At 41.1% G+C, this 16,748-nt stretch overlaps 1 protein-coding gene across 1 annotated transcript in view; it reads left to right on the forward strand.

The window, feature by feature from the left end:
* Window positions 1–16,748, forward strand: part of MTA3 (metastasis associated 1 family member 3) — a 107,970-nt gene that overhangs the window by 60,131 nt on the left and 31,091 nt on the right. The window contains exons 11-15 of the mRNA XM_005142813.3: window positions 2,429–2,487; window positions 5,027–5,151; window positions 6,772–6,923; window positions 7,737–7,959; window positions 14,885–14,971. Coding sequence (XP_005142870.1) covers window positions 2,429–2,487; window positions 5,027–5,151; window positions 6,772–6,923; window positions 7,737–7,959; window positions 14,885–14,971 — 646 coding nt within the window. The remainder of the gene's footprint in view (window positions 1–2,428; window positions 2,488–5,026; window positions 5,152–6,771; window positions 6,924–7,736; window positions 7,960–14,884; window positions 14,972–16,748) is intronic.

A 16,748-nucleotide genomic window follows, 5' to 3' on the forward strand; every position in this document is an offset into this window, starting at 1 on the left:
GATCTGGTGTTCTCCCTAATGAATTCAATGCTAAAAGGCTTTACAACAGGAAAATGGAAGAACCTATGTAAGGGTAACTGCATTACTGTACAGCAACACTGTGTTCCATTTCCCTCTCATTTATTGATTTCCATTGTGGAAAACAGTATTTAATACAGGGAAACGTTAATTTCTGGGGATATTTGTCAGTTGATGGTCATCACAGCAGATCTTAAAAAGAAATAGCATTCAATTGCAAGGGTAATTGGTTCAGAGTGGAAGGGCCCACGTGAAAAGCGGGGTTAGTGTAGCTTGACCTCCCCTACAATGCAGTCTCTAAGGCTTGTTTGCAGTAGTTACTGTTTAAGAGCAGATCAGCTTCCAACCTTTACACTCTACCTGGTTTCATTCTCTGATTCTCAACAGGCAGAGGTTTAATCTCAGGTATTGCAACTCTTTGTTGATAGTTTTGTTTCTGCATCCTTTCTTCTCCTTCAGTTGATCTGTCAGTGTGAATTCAAGCTGTAACGTTCATTTCTGCTGTTAGAGAGCAATGTTTAACCACAGTTTTAATGCAAAAAATAGAGCTTTTACTGAAAGGGCGTTGTGTGCTTGTTTTATAGAAGGCAGGGTATCATTTGCTTCTGCGTAAATAAAGGAGGAAAGCAATTGCCAAAATGGCATTGCCAGTACTAAAAGTGTGCTAAAATGTAATTAAATGTGTGTAGTCATTTCTCACTGGCACAGCTTCTTACAAATGCCTTTACATTTTGACAGTGCTTCAAGGCCACTCTCCCCATTTCTTTCCTTTATGGATTTTTTCACATTGCTCTGATGATCCTGATAGGTGTGCAGGGGGATGTATTCATCCTCTTGTAGAATGGGTGAATAAGTCAGTGCATGATGCTGCTGCTCCTTCTGTAGAATCTGACTGAGGCAGAGCATATCACGGTTGTGATCTTGCTATGGGCCTGTCGAAGGGAGTGCAGTGATACTGAGCCTGGTCCCTGGGAAAGACTGCAACTGCACTGAATGTGGAAGTTGATTCTGTAGCACTGAACACAACGAGGCACCTGTGAACAGCAGAAACTCAAATGGAAAAGGTCTCTTGTCCTGTGTTCGAGGTGACATAGACTGCTTAGGAGTTTGTTTGTCATGGATTGCTCCTCAAAGCTGAAGTGTTTATAAATGTGGGAGTTACGGTGATGGATGGCACAGAGGCAGCTTTCTGAAATGGGAAAGAGATGCTGTTTCCATGGGGAGGCTTAACTGGGGCTGCGCAACCAGGAAAGCTGCAACCTGCCCCTCTCCCCCTGGCTCAGGCAAGAGGCTCTGGGAGCAGAGTCTTTGCTGGTGACTGTTCTCAAAGGGAGAAAGACCTTCCTGGGTTGTGAGCCTTGCAGGGGTTGGGTATCAGGCAATAAAGAGAACAGCAGAGGAGAGAGCTGGCTGTAGTAGGAGAAATGGAGGACTGACTTTTAGACACCTGATAAAGAAAGGGGTATCTTGAGGGGCAGGCAGGTACTGGTAGGAATCACTACTGGATATCAGTGTCCCTCCTTTTTTATTCCCCCTGTAATAAAACTGATTTCAACTCCTTTTCCCCCTCTTTTTTAGGTTTTTTTTTTGTTTTCCTTCTTTTTAAGCAGGTGAGCAGAATTAATGCCTTGAGTATGGGAAGAACAAGGAAATAGTGGGTTTTCCTTCATCTTTTATATACAGACAGATGTTTCAGATAACCAGTGGACATCTGAACTCCGGATGTATTGTGCCCATTGCTGAGATACTTGTCTTAGTTGCCTGTGTAATATAATGGTGATAACTCGAGCTCTGCATTTTGGAAGTTAGCAGTACTACCTTGAGTGCAATCTGCATTGAATTCGTTGCAAGTATGAAGAAAGTAATCATTTAGGAAACTCACAGACTTCTTGATGATAGTGTAGCTGTCGTGGTGCTGCTGTTCCTGAGCTACAGTTTTAATAGCACTTAAAGGAAGTGGATGTTTAGTTATTTCTAACAGTGGTCTCGACTGTTCCACTTCCTTCTGCTGCTTGTGAAATACTAGCCTCAGGTCAGATGTAGCACACAAGATGTGCTGAGTTACTCATGTATTTCATTCATGTATTTTCTACTTACTCTGCAATTAAGGTTGGCCACAGTGTTTATGTAGGTGTAATCTGCGTACACTGTAATTGTTTGGTTGACAGGTTGGTTGTTGTATGTGAGGCCTGGGAGTTTCACTGGGGAGGACAATATATTACCATTTCAGACTAACAATGAACACAGGGAACTCATTTGGTGTGGGTTTCGTCTTGTGGAGTTCTGCACTCGCTCTGGAGGCTCTTGTGGAATCACAAAGGAAGTAGTTTCAAGATGGATTGTGTGCAGTTCTATGAAATCTTGTATTTGATTGTAATAAACTATTTTGATGTGTTAATTTTTCAACTAGAAACGCCTGAAAGCAGCCGAAGCAGAGAGCAAATTGAAACAAGTATACATCCCCACCTAGTGAGTATAATAATGAAGTCTTCTTGTTGAAGGTTGTACAGGTAGAATGGAAATAGTAATGCATGGTATTTTCTTGTCATCTTTTTAATCGTTACTTAGTATTTGTTGCATGCAAGCAATATATAGAGATAGAATCAGAAAATCACATGCTCGTACCATAAGTGAAACCTTTGTACTTCACTGAGCCCTTTATCATTGACCTACAAACTGCCTGGTCTGGAATGGTGAGAAGTTTCACAAGGGCTGTCGCATGCAAGAAGGGCCTTACCATTTAGAAAGCAGGTTTTCCAGAGCAGTTGCTTTCCAATCCCTGTAGCACAATACCTCCTGTTTGTGTAAATACAATATTTCAGCATAGAAGCAGTTGTTAATGTAGTTCCATCAAGTAAAATGAGATGCTTTCCCCTTACAGTTTTATCTAGCTGATACAGTCTGTTCTTCAGCTAGAAACAAGAGGTGTTCTGGCTGTGAATTAAAGGTAGCTGGCACACAGCCCCAAATGTTTTATCTCTGACCAAGTCTTGTCAATGAGATCTCTTTCTTTCTGAGGGGGTTTTTAGACTTAAACTCGATGCTATACCTGCTTTTATTAATGTGTACTTCACAGAAACATGATATAATGTCTCTTTCATGTTCATAATTTCCTCAAGATTATGGGAAGAGAAAGGGTTACAGGTGATGTTCTGTTAAGCTTCCTGTGGGTATGTTCAGTTTACATATATGTGAATTTCCCATTGTTAGGAGTGTTTGTATTGTGGAATACTAGAATACCAAATGAGAGATTTAAATAATCCACTGTTGTTTTTCAGTGACTTGTATAAATTGCATGCAATAGAACGTCATTTCCATATTGCATGCAGACATTCCTCTCTTAAACAGGTTTAATAACACAAACAGCAGACTATGAAATTCATTCTTTTAATCTCATCTCTGGAGAAATGTGAGTTTGGAAGCTCAGGTCTCTAATAAATGATGCCATTCACAAAAAGCTGAAAGCTCTGATAGTGACTGTTCCCTCCTTCCCTCGGGGAAGTGGCTGCTTTAGGAACACTGAAAGATGCTCACTCTTTACAGAATGCTTTCTCAATTCCATTTCCTTGGCCCATGTGGACAGTTCAGGACTTCTGTCAGTATGTTCTCAGGAGGGACTGGGGGCACGGGATGGCAAAACCCCTATGGAAAACATGGGGTTGTTTTATCTTTCTTACTGTCTTTTGTCACCCCAAGATAGACTCCCCAGCTGATGGGATGAGGGTGGTAGGACTGATAACTGTACAGTCTGGGGCATTGGTGGGCAAATGGGATACCACCGCTCTGCTTCAGGACTGCTTTATTGTATTTGAAATCTGAATAGAATCGATTCTCAGAGCTCAGTACCTTTTTTGCACTTGACCATGAGGCATTTCCTGTAAGAGCAGTGTTCTGTCTGCATTTCCAGTGAGTTCCTTTCAATTCGTAGCTGCTCTGGAAGGAATCAAGCAACAAATCATAACGTGGGAGATGTAATCATGTCTTGATCCCTTCTCTTGTACCTGGAGCCCACAGTACTTGATAAAAGGGTATATGGAAACTGTGTCCCTCACTGAATGTAGTGAAAAAGGAGAAGGTAGGAGACAGACTTGCAGGCGTTTGGAGCAGAGACTTGATACACCACAGGTTTCTTCAGTTAGTCATTGTAACTCATCTTGAATGTATTTTATGCTACCTAAAATAATGAATAATTGGGGGGATCAGTGTATCCAGCCCTGCATTGTGTTGAGAGCATAGTTTGTCAGGGGGGTGACTAACACCCACAAAGTTGGCAATATTGTACTTAACCTAGTGAGGAGTATACTGATTGTCTCTGAATTAACTGGCCTGTACAGTCCTTCTTCACTGAAGTATTAGTAGGTAAAATAATACAATATAACCAAAAGAAGAGGAAAAAAAATAAAGACAAACCCAGTTCTTCAGCCTCTCTGAAAGTCATTTAGGACAGAACCCAGACAGAACAGCCTGATGTTATGCAGGTGAGCTTGGCCAAGACTATAGACATTCACATTTACTACAGCTGGTGGAAGTATGTGCTTCTGCTTGAAATAGGAGACAGCAATAATCTCATGCTGTCTTCTGGAATGGACAGCCTTGTAGTATTGCAGGCAGTGCTGCTCCTCTTAGTTGTTCCACTTAACCCGATAACCATCCAGCCTCACCTTGTAAAGCTTTATCTCTTGCCTGGAATCACCTTCTTAAACCCTGTGCTATGTCAGGTTTTGTTAATGCTCAACCTGACATTTGAGCTTTTACTGGCTTGCCAAGTAGCTCAAACCATGAGAGAGCGTTTCAGAAAGTTCTATGAATCTGAGTATCAAAGCAGCTCTTCACACAGCAAGTCTCTGATGGTGCTGAAAATACAAGAGGGATATAAAAACCAGCCTTGTGGTTTAGAGCCAGGGTCTACAGATGTTGTCAGCGTGCATCAGAATTCCAGAACTAGATGGTTTGTTTTCGTGTTGACTAAAAGGTTGGTAAAACCCATTTTATTCTTTTTTATTTAAAGCAACAAACCAAATCCTAATCAAATATCCAGCAACAATGGGAAACCTGCTGCAGTCAATGGAGCAGTGGGAGCCTCTTACCAGGCACAGGCCTCGCTAATAGGTCGGGCTTGTGAAAGCTGCTATAGTAAGTAAAGTTTTTTTTTTCTTTCTTTCTTTCTTTCTTTCTTTCTTTCTTTCTTTCTTTCTTTCTTTCTTTCTTTCTTTCTTTCTTTCTTTCTTTCTTTCTTTCTTTCTTTCTTTCTTTCTTTCTTTCTTTCTTTCTTTCTTTCTTTCTTTCTTTCTTTCTTTCTTTCTTTCTTTCTTTCTTTTCTTCTTTCTTTTCTTCTTTCTTTTCTTCTTTCTTTTCTTCTTTCTTTTCTTCTTTCTTTCTTTCTTTCTTTCTTTCTTTCTCTTTCTTTCTCTTTCTTTTTCTTTCTTTCTCTTTCTTTCTCTTTCTTTTTCTTTCTTTTTCTCTCTTTCTCTTTCTCTTTCTCTTTCTCTTTCTCTTTCTCTTTCTCTTTCTCTTTCTCTTTCTCTTTCTCTTTCTCTTTCTCTTTCTCTTTCTCTTTCTCTTTCTCTTTCTCTTTCTCTTTCTCTTTCTCTTTCTCTTTCTCTTTCCTTTCTTTCAATTCAGAGGTTTGGCTAGTATTAATCTGCACTGGTTCTAACTTTGCATGCTACAGAGGGTAATTGTCAGTGACTTCTGAAGCAGAAATAAGTTAGAACCACTTTCAATATAGTGATGAGATGTTAATATTCAAATGCACTTTATGATTCTCTCTTTTTTAATAGTTCAGAAAGCACGGAAAGATGAAGCAGTAGAATATGATGGCCCTGATATGTTGTTCCTTTCCCTTCAGAATATTAGATTCAGTGTTAATTTTGATTCTTCTTCAAGGCTGCAGAGGTTTCGAGTTGGTATTGGGGGTTGTTGATGTCGTGTTTGTCCCCATTGTTGCTGGGAGTTAAGGGCAATAGTGTGCTGAGTTCTTCCTACTGTTTTGTGTGTTTCTGATGGTCTCTGTTGGGCTTCCTGAAGCAGCAGCCTTCAGCATAGGTTATATGAGAGTAGATACTAAAAAACCCAGAAATGGCAAGAATGGAAAAGCTTTCATGTACCATTGCTGTGGCTATGGCTGCCTGTCTCTCAAACACCAATTAATTTAAAATGGTTGTTTTTCAAATCACATTTCTGTAAAGAAGAGTTTTCTTGTGAAAGATTACCAGAAGAAAAAAAAAGGTTAAATTATTGTCTCCTGCAGAGTCTTCACACGATATAAAGGTACATCTTCCATAAGACTTCAACAGATACACTTTTCCTTTTACATATGGGGATCTTGATTTATAAATACTCACTTTACATCACTTGAGCAAAGAAAGCAGATCTTAACTAATTCTAGTAAGTAACAAGCAACATAATAAACCTGGGTAAGATTAGAAATAGAGGATTTATAGGACTTTTTTTGGCAGTCTACTGGAAGAAAATGTCTTCCTGACAACATAAAGTCCTTGGTTCAAAAGTAAATAGGGAAGCACTTTTGAAATGTCCATTTGCAGTTGTCTTCTGGGGTGCTGTTGTAAAACATAAATCAGCTAAAAATTCAAGTTCTTACTTCCTCCATGTCAAAGGTATTAAATACCTATGTTAAAATGCTTTTCTAATGCCATATATTATGGCCATATAAGCCTATCTGTTGCATCATTTGGATTTATTATGTTGAATGTGGCATGCACCACTTTACCTGTGTTGTTTTCTTCTCCTTAGCTCCACAGTCTCACCAGTGGTATTCTTGGGGTCCTCCTAATATGCAGTGTAGGTTGTGTGCATCTTGCTGGATTTATTGGAAGAAATATGGTGGCCTGAAAATGCCCACACAGACAGATGATGATAAACTGTCTTCCAGCCAGCCTACAGAGGTAGGATTGTGTACATAAATGTTCCTAAAACAAAATGCGGGGTTTTCACAAGGCTGCTGTGATTTGAATATTTAATGGTATGAATTTTTTATGTGTGTGTTCAACTTTGGTATTACAAAGCTCAATTCCTTAATCCTTTTCCTGTCTTTAATTTCCCTTGTCTTTATTTGACTGTTAGATCAGCAAACATCTATTTCACACATTTTTTGGTGGACAAATGTCATCTTGTCAGTCAGATGGTGTGTACCCTATAAAATGCCATCTAGAATGGCATTATATATCCACCCACAATAGAATCAGAGAATCACAGAGTGGTTTGGGTTGGAAAGGATCTCATCCAGCTCCAACCCCTGCCATGGGCAGGGACCCCTTCCACTGGAGCAGCTGCTCCAAGCCCCTGTGTCCAACCTGGCCTTGAGCACTGCCAGGGATGGGGCAGCCACAGCTTCTCTGGGCACCCTGTGCCAGCGCCTCAGCACCCTCCCAGGGAACAGCTTCTGCCCTAGATCTAACCTGAACTTGCCCTGTTTCAGTCTGAACCCATCACCCCTTGTCCTATGGCTGCAGTCCCTGATGAAGAGCCCCTCTCCAATACCTTGTAAAAAACAGTTCTCTTTATTTACAGCTTTATACATAAGCTCATTCTTTTTATACAGTGCTTGTGCATGCTATAACTATGCTGAACCCAGGACAATCATACATGCTTATACACACTATGTATATATATTCAGCCTTGTGAATTGATCCAAATTGTGTCATTTTGTGAAGCTGCAGTTCTCACGTATGTGTTCCGATTGTTTGGTGTTCTTGCAGGAATCCCATGTCAGGACTCACCTGTCCCGGCAGGCCACTCAGGGAACTCCAGTCCGTAACACTGGGAGCCCAAAGTCAGCGGTGAAAACACGTCAAGCTTTCTTCCTCCACACTACCTGTTGGACAAAACTGGCCCGTCAGGTCTGCAAAAACACCCTGCGGCTGCGGCAGGCAGCGAGACGTCCCTTTGTCCCTATTAACTGTGCTGCCATTAAGGCAGAATGTAAGATGTTCTTTTAACTCCTAGCTGTGTGTGCTGTGCTTCCCACCCGTTTTAGTTTTGTCTTTTAATTTTATTTTCTTTTTCAATAAACATTTCTGTCCGTACACTTTTTTTGCTTTTCATTTTCCTTTTTTCGTTTGTCCAGCACATCACCAATACATTGAATCAAGTCTGGCTGCCTTCCACAGAGTTCAGGCTGGGGGGAAATGTAGATGGATTAAACAGTGGATAACTATTACCTCATTTGCTTACAAAGAGAATCTCATTTATAACAAACCCAGGGCAGTGAGGGGAAGTCAGTGCTGTGACATAAAAACCATGCTTCCTACTAGGCAGTGTGAAAGAAGTTTGCTTTCATATTGCATGTTGGTTCTTTCACTGAGCAGAAAGCATAAACCTGTACAGGTTTTACTCAGTGGGGTTGGTGAAAGATTAAAGAGCTGAGGATGCAAGGGAATTGAAATCTGGCCTATAATCCTGTTGCTGTGGTCATCAGATGGTGGTGATAGCCATGGTTATTGTTACAGCATAGTTGCAGCTTTCTTTTTGCCTGTTGCAGTTTTAACTTTTAGTTTTAAATAGAATTCTATGTTTGTTCTCTTTATACTGGTAAGTTCACTAGTTATGGGTTGTTCTCTTTATGTGCATATGTGTAAAGTTCTGCTGCAAAGTCACTGACTATTTCAGCAGGTTTTGTGTCTGCGCTGAGCATGTTGTGTTAATGCTTGTGCTGTTGATTTTGTTTCCCAGATTCCCATAGATGCAGCTCTTGGAACAGACACTTGGTATTCCAAGATGAGCTGTGCTGGCTCATCGTACTGCGCATTGTATCAGAATTGAAGAGACCTTTTTAGAATATGAGATGTTTGGTTTATAACCATGTTTACTGGATTATGGCTAAATATTTTCCCAGCATATTGAACTGGGATGCAGGTGATGTCAGTGTTGATTTTAAGAAATTTACTCCATAGGGGCTTAATATCTGGTTTTGAGTAATTATTTTCCCCTTATGTACTCTAACACCAGCCATCCTTCACATACAAAGTCTTGACCTGCTTCTGCAGTCGTCCAGAGCATGATGACTATTCCTGTTTGTTCTCCTGTTGGCCATTTTCTTTCTTCTTTCCAAGCTATGCAAGTCAGGAGCAGCTTTCAGATTTAAGGAAATCGTATGTCCAAGTGGGTTGTACCTGATGGAAAAAGTGCATCTAAGGCTGGACAAGGATTATGTTTTAAATCCTTAATACAAATGAGAGTTATTCTCTGGGAGGGAAGAATTGCACTATTTAATGTGTGTATTTGGCACTGATTTCTGCCAGATCACGGAGTTCCCTTGAACCTCGTGGGTTTTTATCCATATCCATTTTTTCTCTTCCCTGTAGTAACACAGTTTGGAAGATGAAGCTTGAATTTAAGGAAGAGGGAAAAATAGAAGGGGAAAAAAAACAGTTATAAATATATGAATAGCAGAAACCAAATTATACCTGATTTAACTTGTGTTTGTGTGAACATATACACACACACACACTCTGTTGCTGGCATTGTCTCTTTGTGGAATTGTACAGTGCTTGTACCTGCATTGTTGTTGGCATGTCCTTACTCTAGTAAGGACTAGTAAGTAAGTAAATTTAAAGATAAAAATAAAGGTTTTCTAGTTTTGTTCCTGTACTTACATCTGCTGAGCTATGCTGAGTGCATACTGTAGATTTGAATGTTACAACTAAATAGGCTCCCTCTTCCTGAGCATGCCTTGGATTCTGTCTTAAGGAGAGATTGATGTGAGTCATTCTGAACTCTTTGCATTCTTAAAGCTTGTCATTTTAAAATCTTTTCATTTTTAGCCAAGCTACTTCATGAACAGTGATAATTCCAGATGTTGAATACCACTGAGTAATTACAGTATTGAATGAAGGTCTGCAGGTGTTCCAGAAGTGACAACCATGCTTAGGTAATAACTTGGCCAGTGTCAGGTTGCCTGTGATGTGACATGGCCTGAGATGGTTAGGACACCCAAGGAGTGATCTGGGATTTGTTTTCTGTGTTGGTGTGCTGAAACTTGAATCTAATGGCTGCTTAGCTGCTTTGTCAGACTCACCTGACTAAATCAGTGCTTCAAAACATAGCTGCATTTCTCAGTTATATTGCAGTAGGCTTCAGACCAACACTCAGAAACCATAAAATCTAAAGCCAAGGAGTGGTAGGGCACTTTCCCCAGCAGCATACCAGGTTTTATGTTGTCTTGGTCTTATGCAGTTTGTTGTAGTGTCAGGTTGTAAGTGAAGCTCATTCCCAGCTCTGAGAAAGTTGAAAAAAGCCATCATGGAAACCTCAGGCTTTGTTCTGCCTGAAGATAATAGACTCGTTGTAGCTGTTGGCAATAAACTTGTCTGATAGATTGTTAGAAACAGTTAGAATTGGTGAACTGTTTCAGTAAGAGGAAACTTCTCATGCTCTAAATGATGCAAAATGGCTTCTTTTCAGTTTGACAGTTAAGCAAAACTACCCTGACTGTGGAAGTCTCTGAATCAGAGGAAGCCAAAGTGGGCATTCTTCTCCAGGCAAGATTGGATCTGTTTCCAGCTTATGAGCATATTGATATATGTGAACCTTCCTACTTCAGCACAGGAAGGTTTTGAGGGATCTTTTTCCCTTGCTCAGATACAATTTTATCATTATAACTCTTATGTATTAATTATAGTCATTTAAATGTGGGTAACTGCACTCCGTCTGTGTAGATGAGGTTGTCAAAATGTTTTCAGTGGATGCTAATATATGATCTGTGTAATATGGTTATCTGGAAATGGGTATAGTGATCACGATCAAAACTTAACTTACCTTTCAATCTGCAGATTTAATAACAAGTTTGGTACACAGCACTTGTTTCTTACAGGCTGGATTGATAGAACAAAGACAAGTGAAAATTAAGTAGAATATGCAAAATGTAACTGATGTGTCTTGTAAGCACACGGCCTGTGTTTTACTGACATCAAACTGCCCATTCATCTGAGGTGAGTAACATTCACAAGCACTGTTTTCCATCCTTGATTTTGATAGCTATGGAAGATGCTTTGGCTGCCACTGGGATGAAAATCTGTTCTCTGCTGTTATCTTTGCATACAATTTGTGCCACAGTTTATTAGCCAGTAAAATAATTAGAAGTTATTAATTAGAAAGTTATAAGAATACAATTCAGGGGATCCATAGAGCACAGTATGTTTATTAGATAATCGGAATTCTGATAGAGAGGTGATGACATGTCAAAGAGAAACAACTCCTCACCTCTGTCTAAGCCTTGGAGACTTATAAATCTACATCTTTAAAATCCCCTTTCAAATCTAAAAGAACAAGCCTCATTCACTGTCATCTTCTCTATAGCCCACAACTTCGTTGAGCTCTAATACCCACAACAGCCATCCCCTTTCTGGGTTAAGAACTTGGTCTGTTTAAAGCTATGTGAAGAATCTGTTTCCCCCTTTGGTTTGCAGTGTTGTTCCCTGGAGTTTTCCTAGTTGTGCTGTATCCTCTGTAGGGTTGTAGTGCCCCTGGTTACACGTGCTTCGAGAGACAGGTCTTCCCTAATTTTAGTCCCACATGTTTTCTATTTTCCTGTCATAATTTATAATACTCTGATTTTACTCTCAAGTGACCACTCTTTTTAGAACACTGTTAACACTGACTCCATGGATTTTCATCTGCATGGGGGTGATATGGAACTCATAATTCCATCTGTACATTAGCCTTTTACCCCATGTTTATTGCATGGTGCTGCTGATATACTTTGCCATCCGTTTTAGCTTATTTATGCTCAGGAATTCCTTACAGGAAACTTTAGCTCTCTGGTCACCTCTTTTCCTGATGTTTATATGTCAAGCAGTGCTGATCCTTTGGGATTACACAGACAATTAATTTTAATCCCTGAAAAAATCCCTTCTCTTTAACCCTGGGACAGCTTCACAGTCTGGTGGCACAGTTTGTGAAGAGCCAGTATGTTGTCGTATCACTGCAGACCTGGCTGGGTCTTGTCTATGCTCTGCTGCTCTGTTGTTACAGATGGCCATCAGGTCTCCCCTTGGCTTCTCAAGGCTGACCAGACCCAGTTCTCTCAGGTTCTCTGTGTGTCCTGCACTCCAGACACCAGCTGGGTGTCTCTGATAGCTGAACTTGTTCCAAAAGCATCTCTTGTAGTAGGGATCCCAGAACTCAACACAGGGTCTGGAGGTGGTTTCCTGCAGTTGCCCCTCTTGTTGCAAGGCCACACCACTGAATAATGTGAGAGCATTAAACATGTTTTCTCTTTACAAGGTCTTTGTTGGCTCCCTTGATGTTTCCACATTTAACTTTATGCCTCTATTAATAGCTCAACCCCTTTCACCAGACTGCAGACTTACTGAAGAATGTTATCACACTTGCCATGTTTTTGTTCTCTTGAACCAAGACCAGCTTAAAACCATTAGTTAAACACCAGTAGAGCACATGCTCAGCGGTTTCTGTTTGGATGAATTACACCTGGTCTGGGTAACCTGATTTTATTCATTAACCAGTTTGTTTTGTGGCACTTCCTGTGGACACTTTGATGTGACACAATTCTCATGCAGCCCTCATCAAAGCGTGTTGGAACTGAGCTGCTTTATGTTCTGCAGTGAACACTGATGCAAAGAATGTATCCAGCTTTTTTTCTGTGCCTGTGTCTTGCATGCTGTCCTCACACCTTGAGCATCTCTTATTGCTACAGCAGTAGGTTACTTTCTGCTTTTGGTATGTTTGAAAACATACATTATCAAACATTATACTCCTTTATTTCATTTTAGGGTTGGTTTTTTTTCCTCATAGCTTCCACTATTCCCTGAACTTCCTGAGGTTTTCATTGTTCCTGTGGGAGCCCATATTTGATTTTAGGACTTGGTTTTCATTTTGGTTTTGACAACTTTTCTATCTAAATTTTATGCTGTGGTTTTACACTTGGGAGCGATACACAATCCAACTTTGATGGTTCTCTTTATGTAGTGCATAGCGAGCATAAACTGTACTGCACTTTTTATGGCAGTACCATGTTAAGGATTAAAGTTTGCTGCTGATAAATGTATTTAGCTGTTTTAATAGGTAGGTGTGCTCTGAGACACACACCCAGTACCTTTGGTGAGCATGCTTTGCCTCCAGCATGGAACCTGTGCTCCATTTGCAGTCTGTATTCTCAGCGCATTAATACCTCACCATGAGTCAATGGCTTTTTTTATAGCACAGACACGTAGATGGAAAATTTCCTTGCTAATTACTTCTGAAGCGATGCTTTGCTGTTCCCAGAGTAACTCTGAAATACTTAGTGCTTAGTCTGTGCTTATTTTGATAAGGGAGACAGTGGAGTCGCATCCTTCTGCGCTGTCACTTAAACTATTTCAAGTATTGTGGAATTCTAAACCTATTCCAGGCACCAGGTTCAGTGCAGTTTTTCATACTGAGAACAGTGTATTTTGTTACTAAGCTAAAATATTCAAGTACTCAACGTTAGGGCCCTGGAACCCTTGGAGTGCCCAGACACCAGCCAGCATTTCGGGTAAATCCCTTAATGTACTGAACTGAGCTCTGCATTGTCTGCTGCATGGGAAACGTCTGTGAACAGACTGAAGTACTTATTTCAGTCATTGCTGTGGTTTTGTGACATACATGTTTTTTATGCAGAGCTAGATAGAATGTATAAAGAGATTGCAAATTGTTCTGTATTGTGTCTTGCCTGCTTCATGTGACTGTGTGCTGGAATGAAGCAAACAGGCACATTCTGGTAAAAGAGAAGGCAGAGACAATTACCATCCTCTGTTCAGAATATCTGGTTCCTGTAATGCTTGTTAGAAAATGTGGTTCTGCGTGTGTGTGTGTGAAACCTATACAAAGGTGTACATGGAGGTATGCATATGTGGGAAGCAATGCATGTGAGAGAATTCTAGAGCTACAGAGTCCAACATAGGAATGCAGTTTTGTCCAAAACAGAATACCTCTGTTCTAGGGATACTGGAAGCCCTATATGGGGATTACTTACGTGCTTTTGGAAGGCACATAACACACTCATGCTGAATAGTTTAAAAAGAGATAGTGTAGTTCCAGGAGTCTTGGAACTATTTACTGAGACCTAGTGAATTGTGAATGTTTGCCTTAAGTTGATTGACTCTGCTGTCTAAGTGTGAATTTCTTCATAGTAACACTTCTGTGTTTGGGGCATTTAAGACAGATTCTCTGCTTGTGTATCTGCAGTGCTTTCATAGGCACAAGCTCCTAGTTGTAGCATCACATTTAAGGTAGTTACTGAGCTGCTTTTTGTCTGCTATCTTTGAGACCTTTTAGCTCTGTGATACTTGGTTACAACTGACCACTTTGTTCTAAAGTTTATAGTGAAGGGTCTTTTTTGGTTGTTCATGTGTTGGGGTTGTGTTTGTTAAGCCTCATCTTGCCATGATAGCCCCTGTGTTCTCTTTCACGTACTCAGAATTACATGAATTGCCACAGCATGCGAATAAGACATGACCAGATTCAGTAGGCTTAACTTTATTCTTACCTATTACCCTATTTATAGCCAGACAAGCTTGTAGAAAAGAATTCAATGTAAATTATGTTTAATTTACTGCTTTTATGAGCTGCTTTTATTTTAATACTGATGCTTTCATGTTCCATTTGCCTGGCTGACTGTCTCCAAAAAGACTTTGTAAGCAAAAATTGCCATCGCATTTGTCTTACAACTTACATTAACTTCAAACCAAAAAATAACAACATCAGTTGCATGAGTGAGGACCAGGCCTGCCTTTAAGTATCCATTGTCATGGGCATTGATGGAGAAAAAAGGACATGTGCTGAAAGGAAAAAAGAGATTTGTGTTGTGTCCTGATTCTGTTTGTACGTTGAAATATTGAAACTGGGTTTTATTCTTTAAACTTCTCAGATGCAGATCGACATTGTGAGCTTGCTGGGAATCCTCTGAAGATAAAAAGCACCAGAAAACCACTGTCGTGTATCATTGGGTATTTAGGTACGTATCTGCCTTCAGAGAACACTCAGTGTATACTGAGACTTAAAAATCCCATACGCATAGAATGAGGGAGTCATGCTTTTAGTAACAAGCAAACTGTGAAGTTAATAAACGAGTAAAAGCTCTGCTCTCTCGGTCGCAGAGCTTGGGGCATGGAGGCAGAATCCCTTATGGTACTGGCTTAAAACAGCAGAGTAAAACCTGATGTAGTTTAGGATGGGAACAATAGTCTGGTAGTCTAAATGAATGGAAATAGGTGTTCTAACTGGAGAGATTCTCATTATGCTCAGTGCTGCCATGGTCTGCCCCTGGAATCCACTTGCAGTATTCCTGTGTGCTTAAGAGACCTCAGCCATACTAAGGCACTGATCTTTTTATCTGATGATGTGATTTTAGTAGATGTGATGACATCAATGCTGAGATCACAGCCAGGAGGACCAGGAGCTCATGTAAGATAATGGGGAGAGGAGAAATCCTAGGAATTTGTGATTCCTTATTAGAACAAAAGTGAAAATTGTCCTTTCTGCAAGGAACCACCACTGACTATAAACACACAGGCCTGTAGGAGCTATAGGCTCAAACAGAGATCAGTCAGTTGATCAGAGAAGCAGTGAAGTGTATTAATCCCAGTGTACAGCAGTGAAGCTGAGGGCAGAGCTCAGTCTGGATGTTTTGCTTGAGATTTCAGTCAAGAAGAGGTTTTTTTGTAGTGTAACAAAGGGAACAGCAACAGTCTCTTGACTTGCTGAAATAGAAATGAGCTGTTGATGTAGTTATAACTGCTCTTCCAAAACATCGGTTTTAACAAAATCCAAACTGCACAAGACTTGATCATGAAAAATTGATGCCAACCCTCACTGAATGTTGATTCTTCCTGCCCTGGAGTTTAAGAGAACAGCCGGTGATAGTTTCCTACAGGCATCCCGGCTGTGTGTATTCCATGTGTTGTCACTGGGCCAGTGCCAACTCATGAAGATGAACAAAGCCAAGTGCAAGGTTCTGCCCCTAGGTCAAGGCAATCTGATGCATGGGTACAGATGGGACAGAGCAGTGATTCAGAGCAGCCTGAGGAGAAGGACTTGGGGGTGTTGGTTGATGAGAAACTGAACATGAGCCTCTTCAGTGTGTGCTTGAGCCCAGAAACCACCCATGTACTGGGCTGCATCAAAAGCAGCGTGACCAGCAGGTTGAAGGAGGTGATTCTGCCCCTCTGCTCTGCTGAAACCCCACTTGCAGCACTGTGTGCAGTGCTGGTGTCCTCAGCATAAGGACATGGAGCTTGGAGCAAGTCCAGAGGAGGCCATGAGGATGCTCAGGGGCTGCAGCACCTCCTGTATGGAGACAGGCTGAGAACATTGGGGCTGTTCAGCCTGGAGCAGAGAAGCTGTGTGGAGACCTCGTAGCAGCTTCCAGTGTCTGAAGGGGGCTACAAGGATGCTGGAGAGGGACTCTTCATCAGGGACTGCAGCCATAGGACAAGGGGTGATGGGTTCAGAGTGAAACAGGGCAAGTTCAGGTTAGATCTAAGGCAGAAGCTGTTCCCTGTGAGGGTGCTGAGGCGCTGGCCCAGGGTGCCCAGAGAAGCTGTGGCTGCCCCATCCCTGGCAGTGCTCAAGGCCAGGTTGGACACAGGGGCTTGGAGCAGCTGCTCCAGTGGAAGGGGTCCCTGCCCATGGCAGGGGTTGGAGCTGGAGGAGCTTTAAGGTTCTTTCCAAACCAAAACCACTCTGGGATTCTGTGATTCTCTGTGTATGTGGGTGAAGGTTTTGTAGATTAA

The sequence above is a fragment of the Melopsittacus undulatus genome, chromosome 3, assembly GCF_012275295.1.
Source record: "Melopsittacus undulatus isolate bMelUnd1 chromosome 3, bMelUnd1.mat.Z, whole genome shotgun sequence".
NCBI lineage: Eukaryota > Metazoa > Chordata > Aves > Psittaciformes > Psittaculidae > Melopsittacus > Melopsittacus undulatus.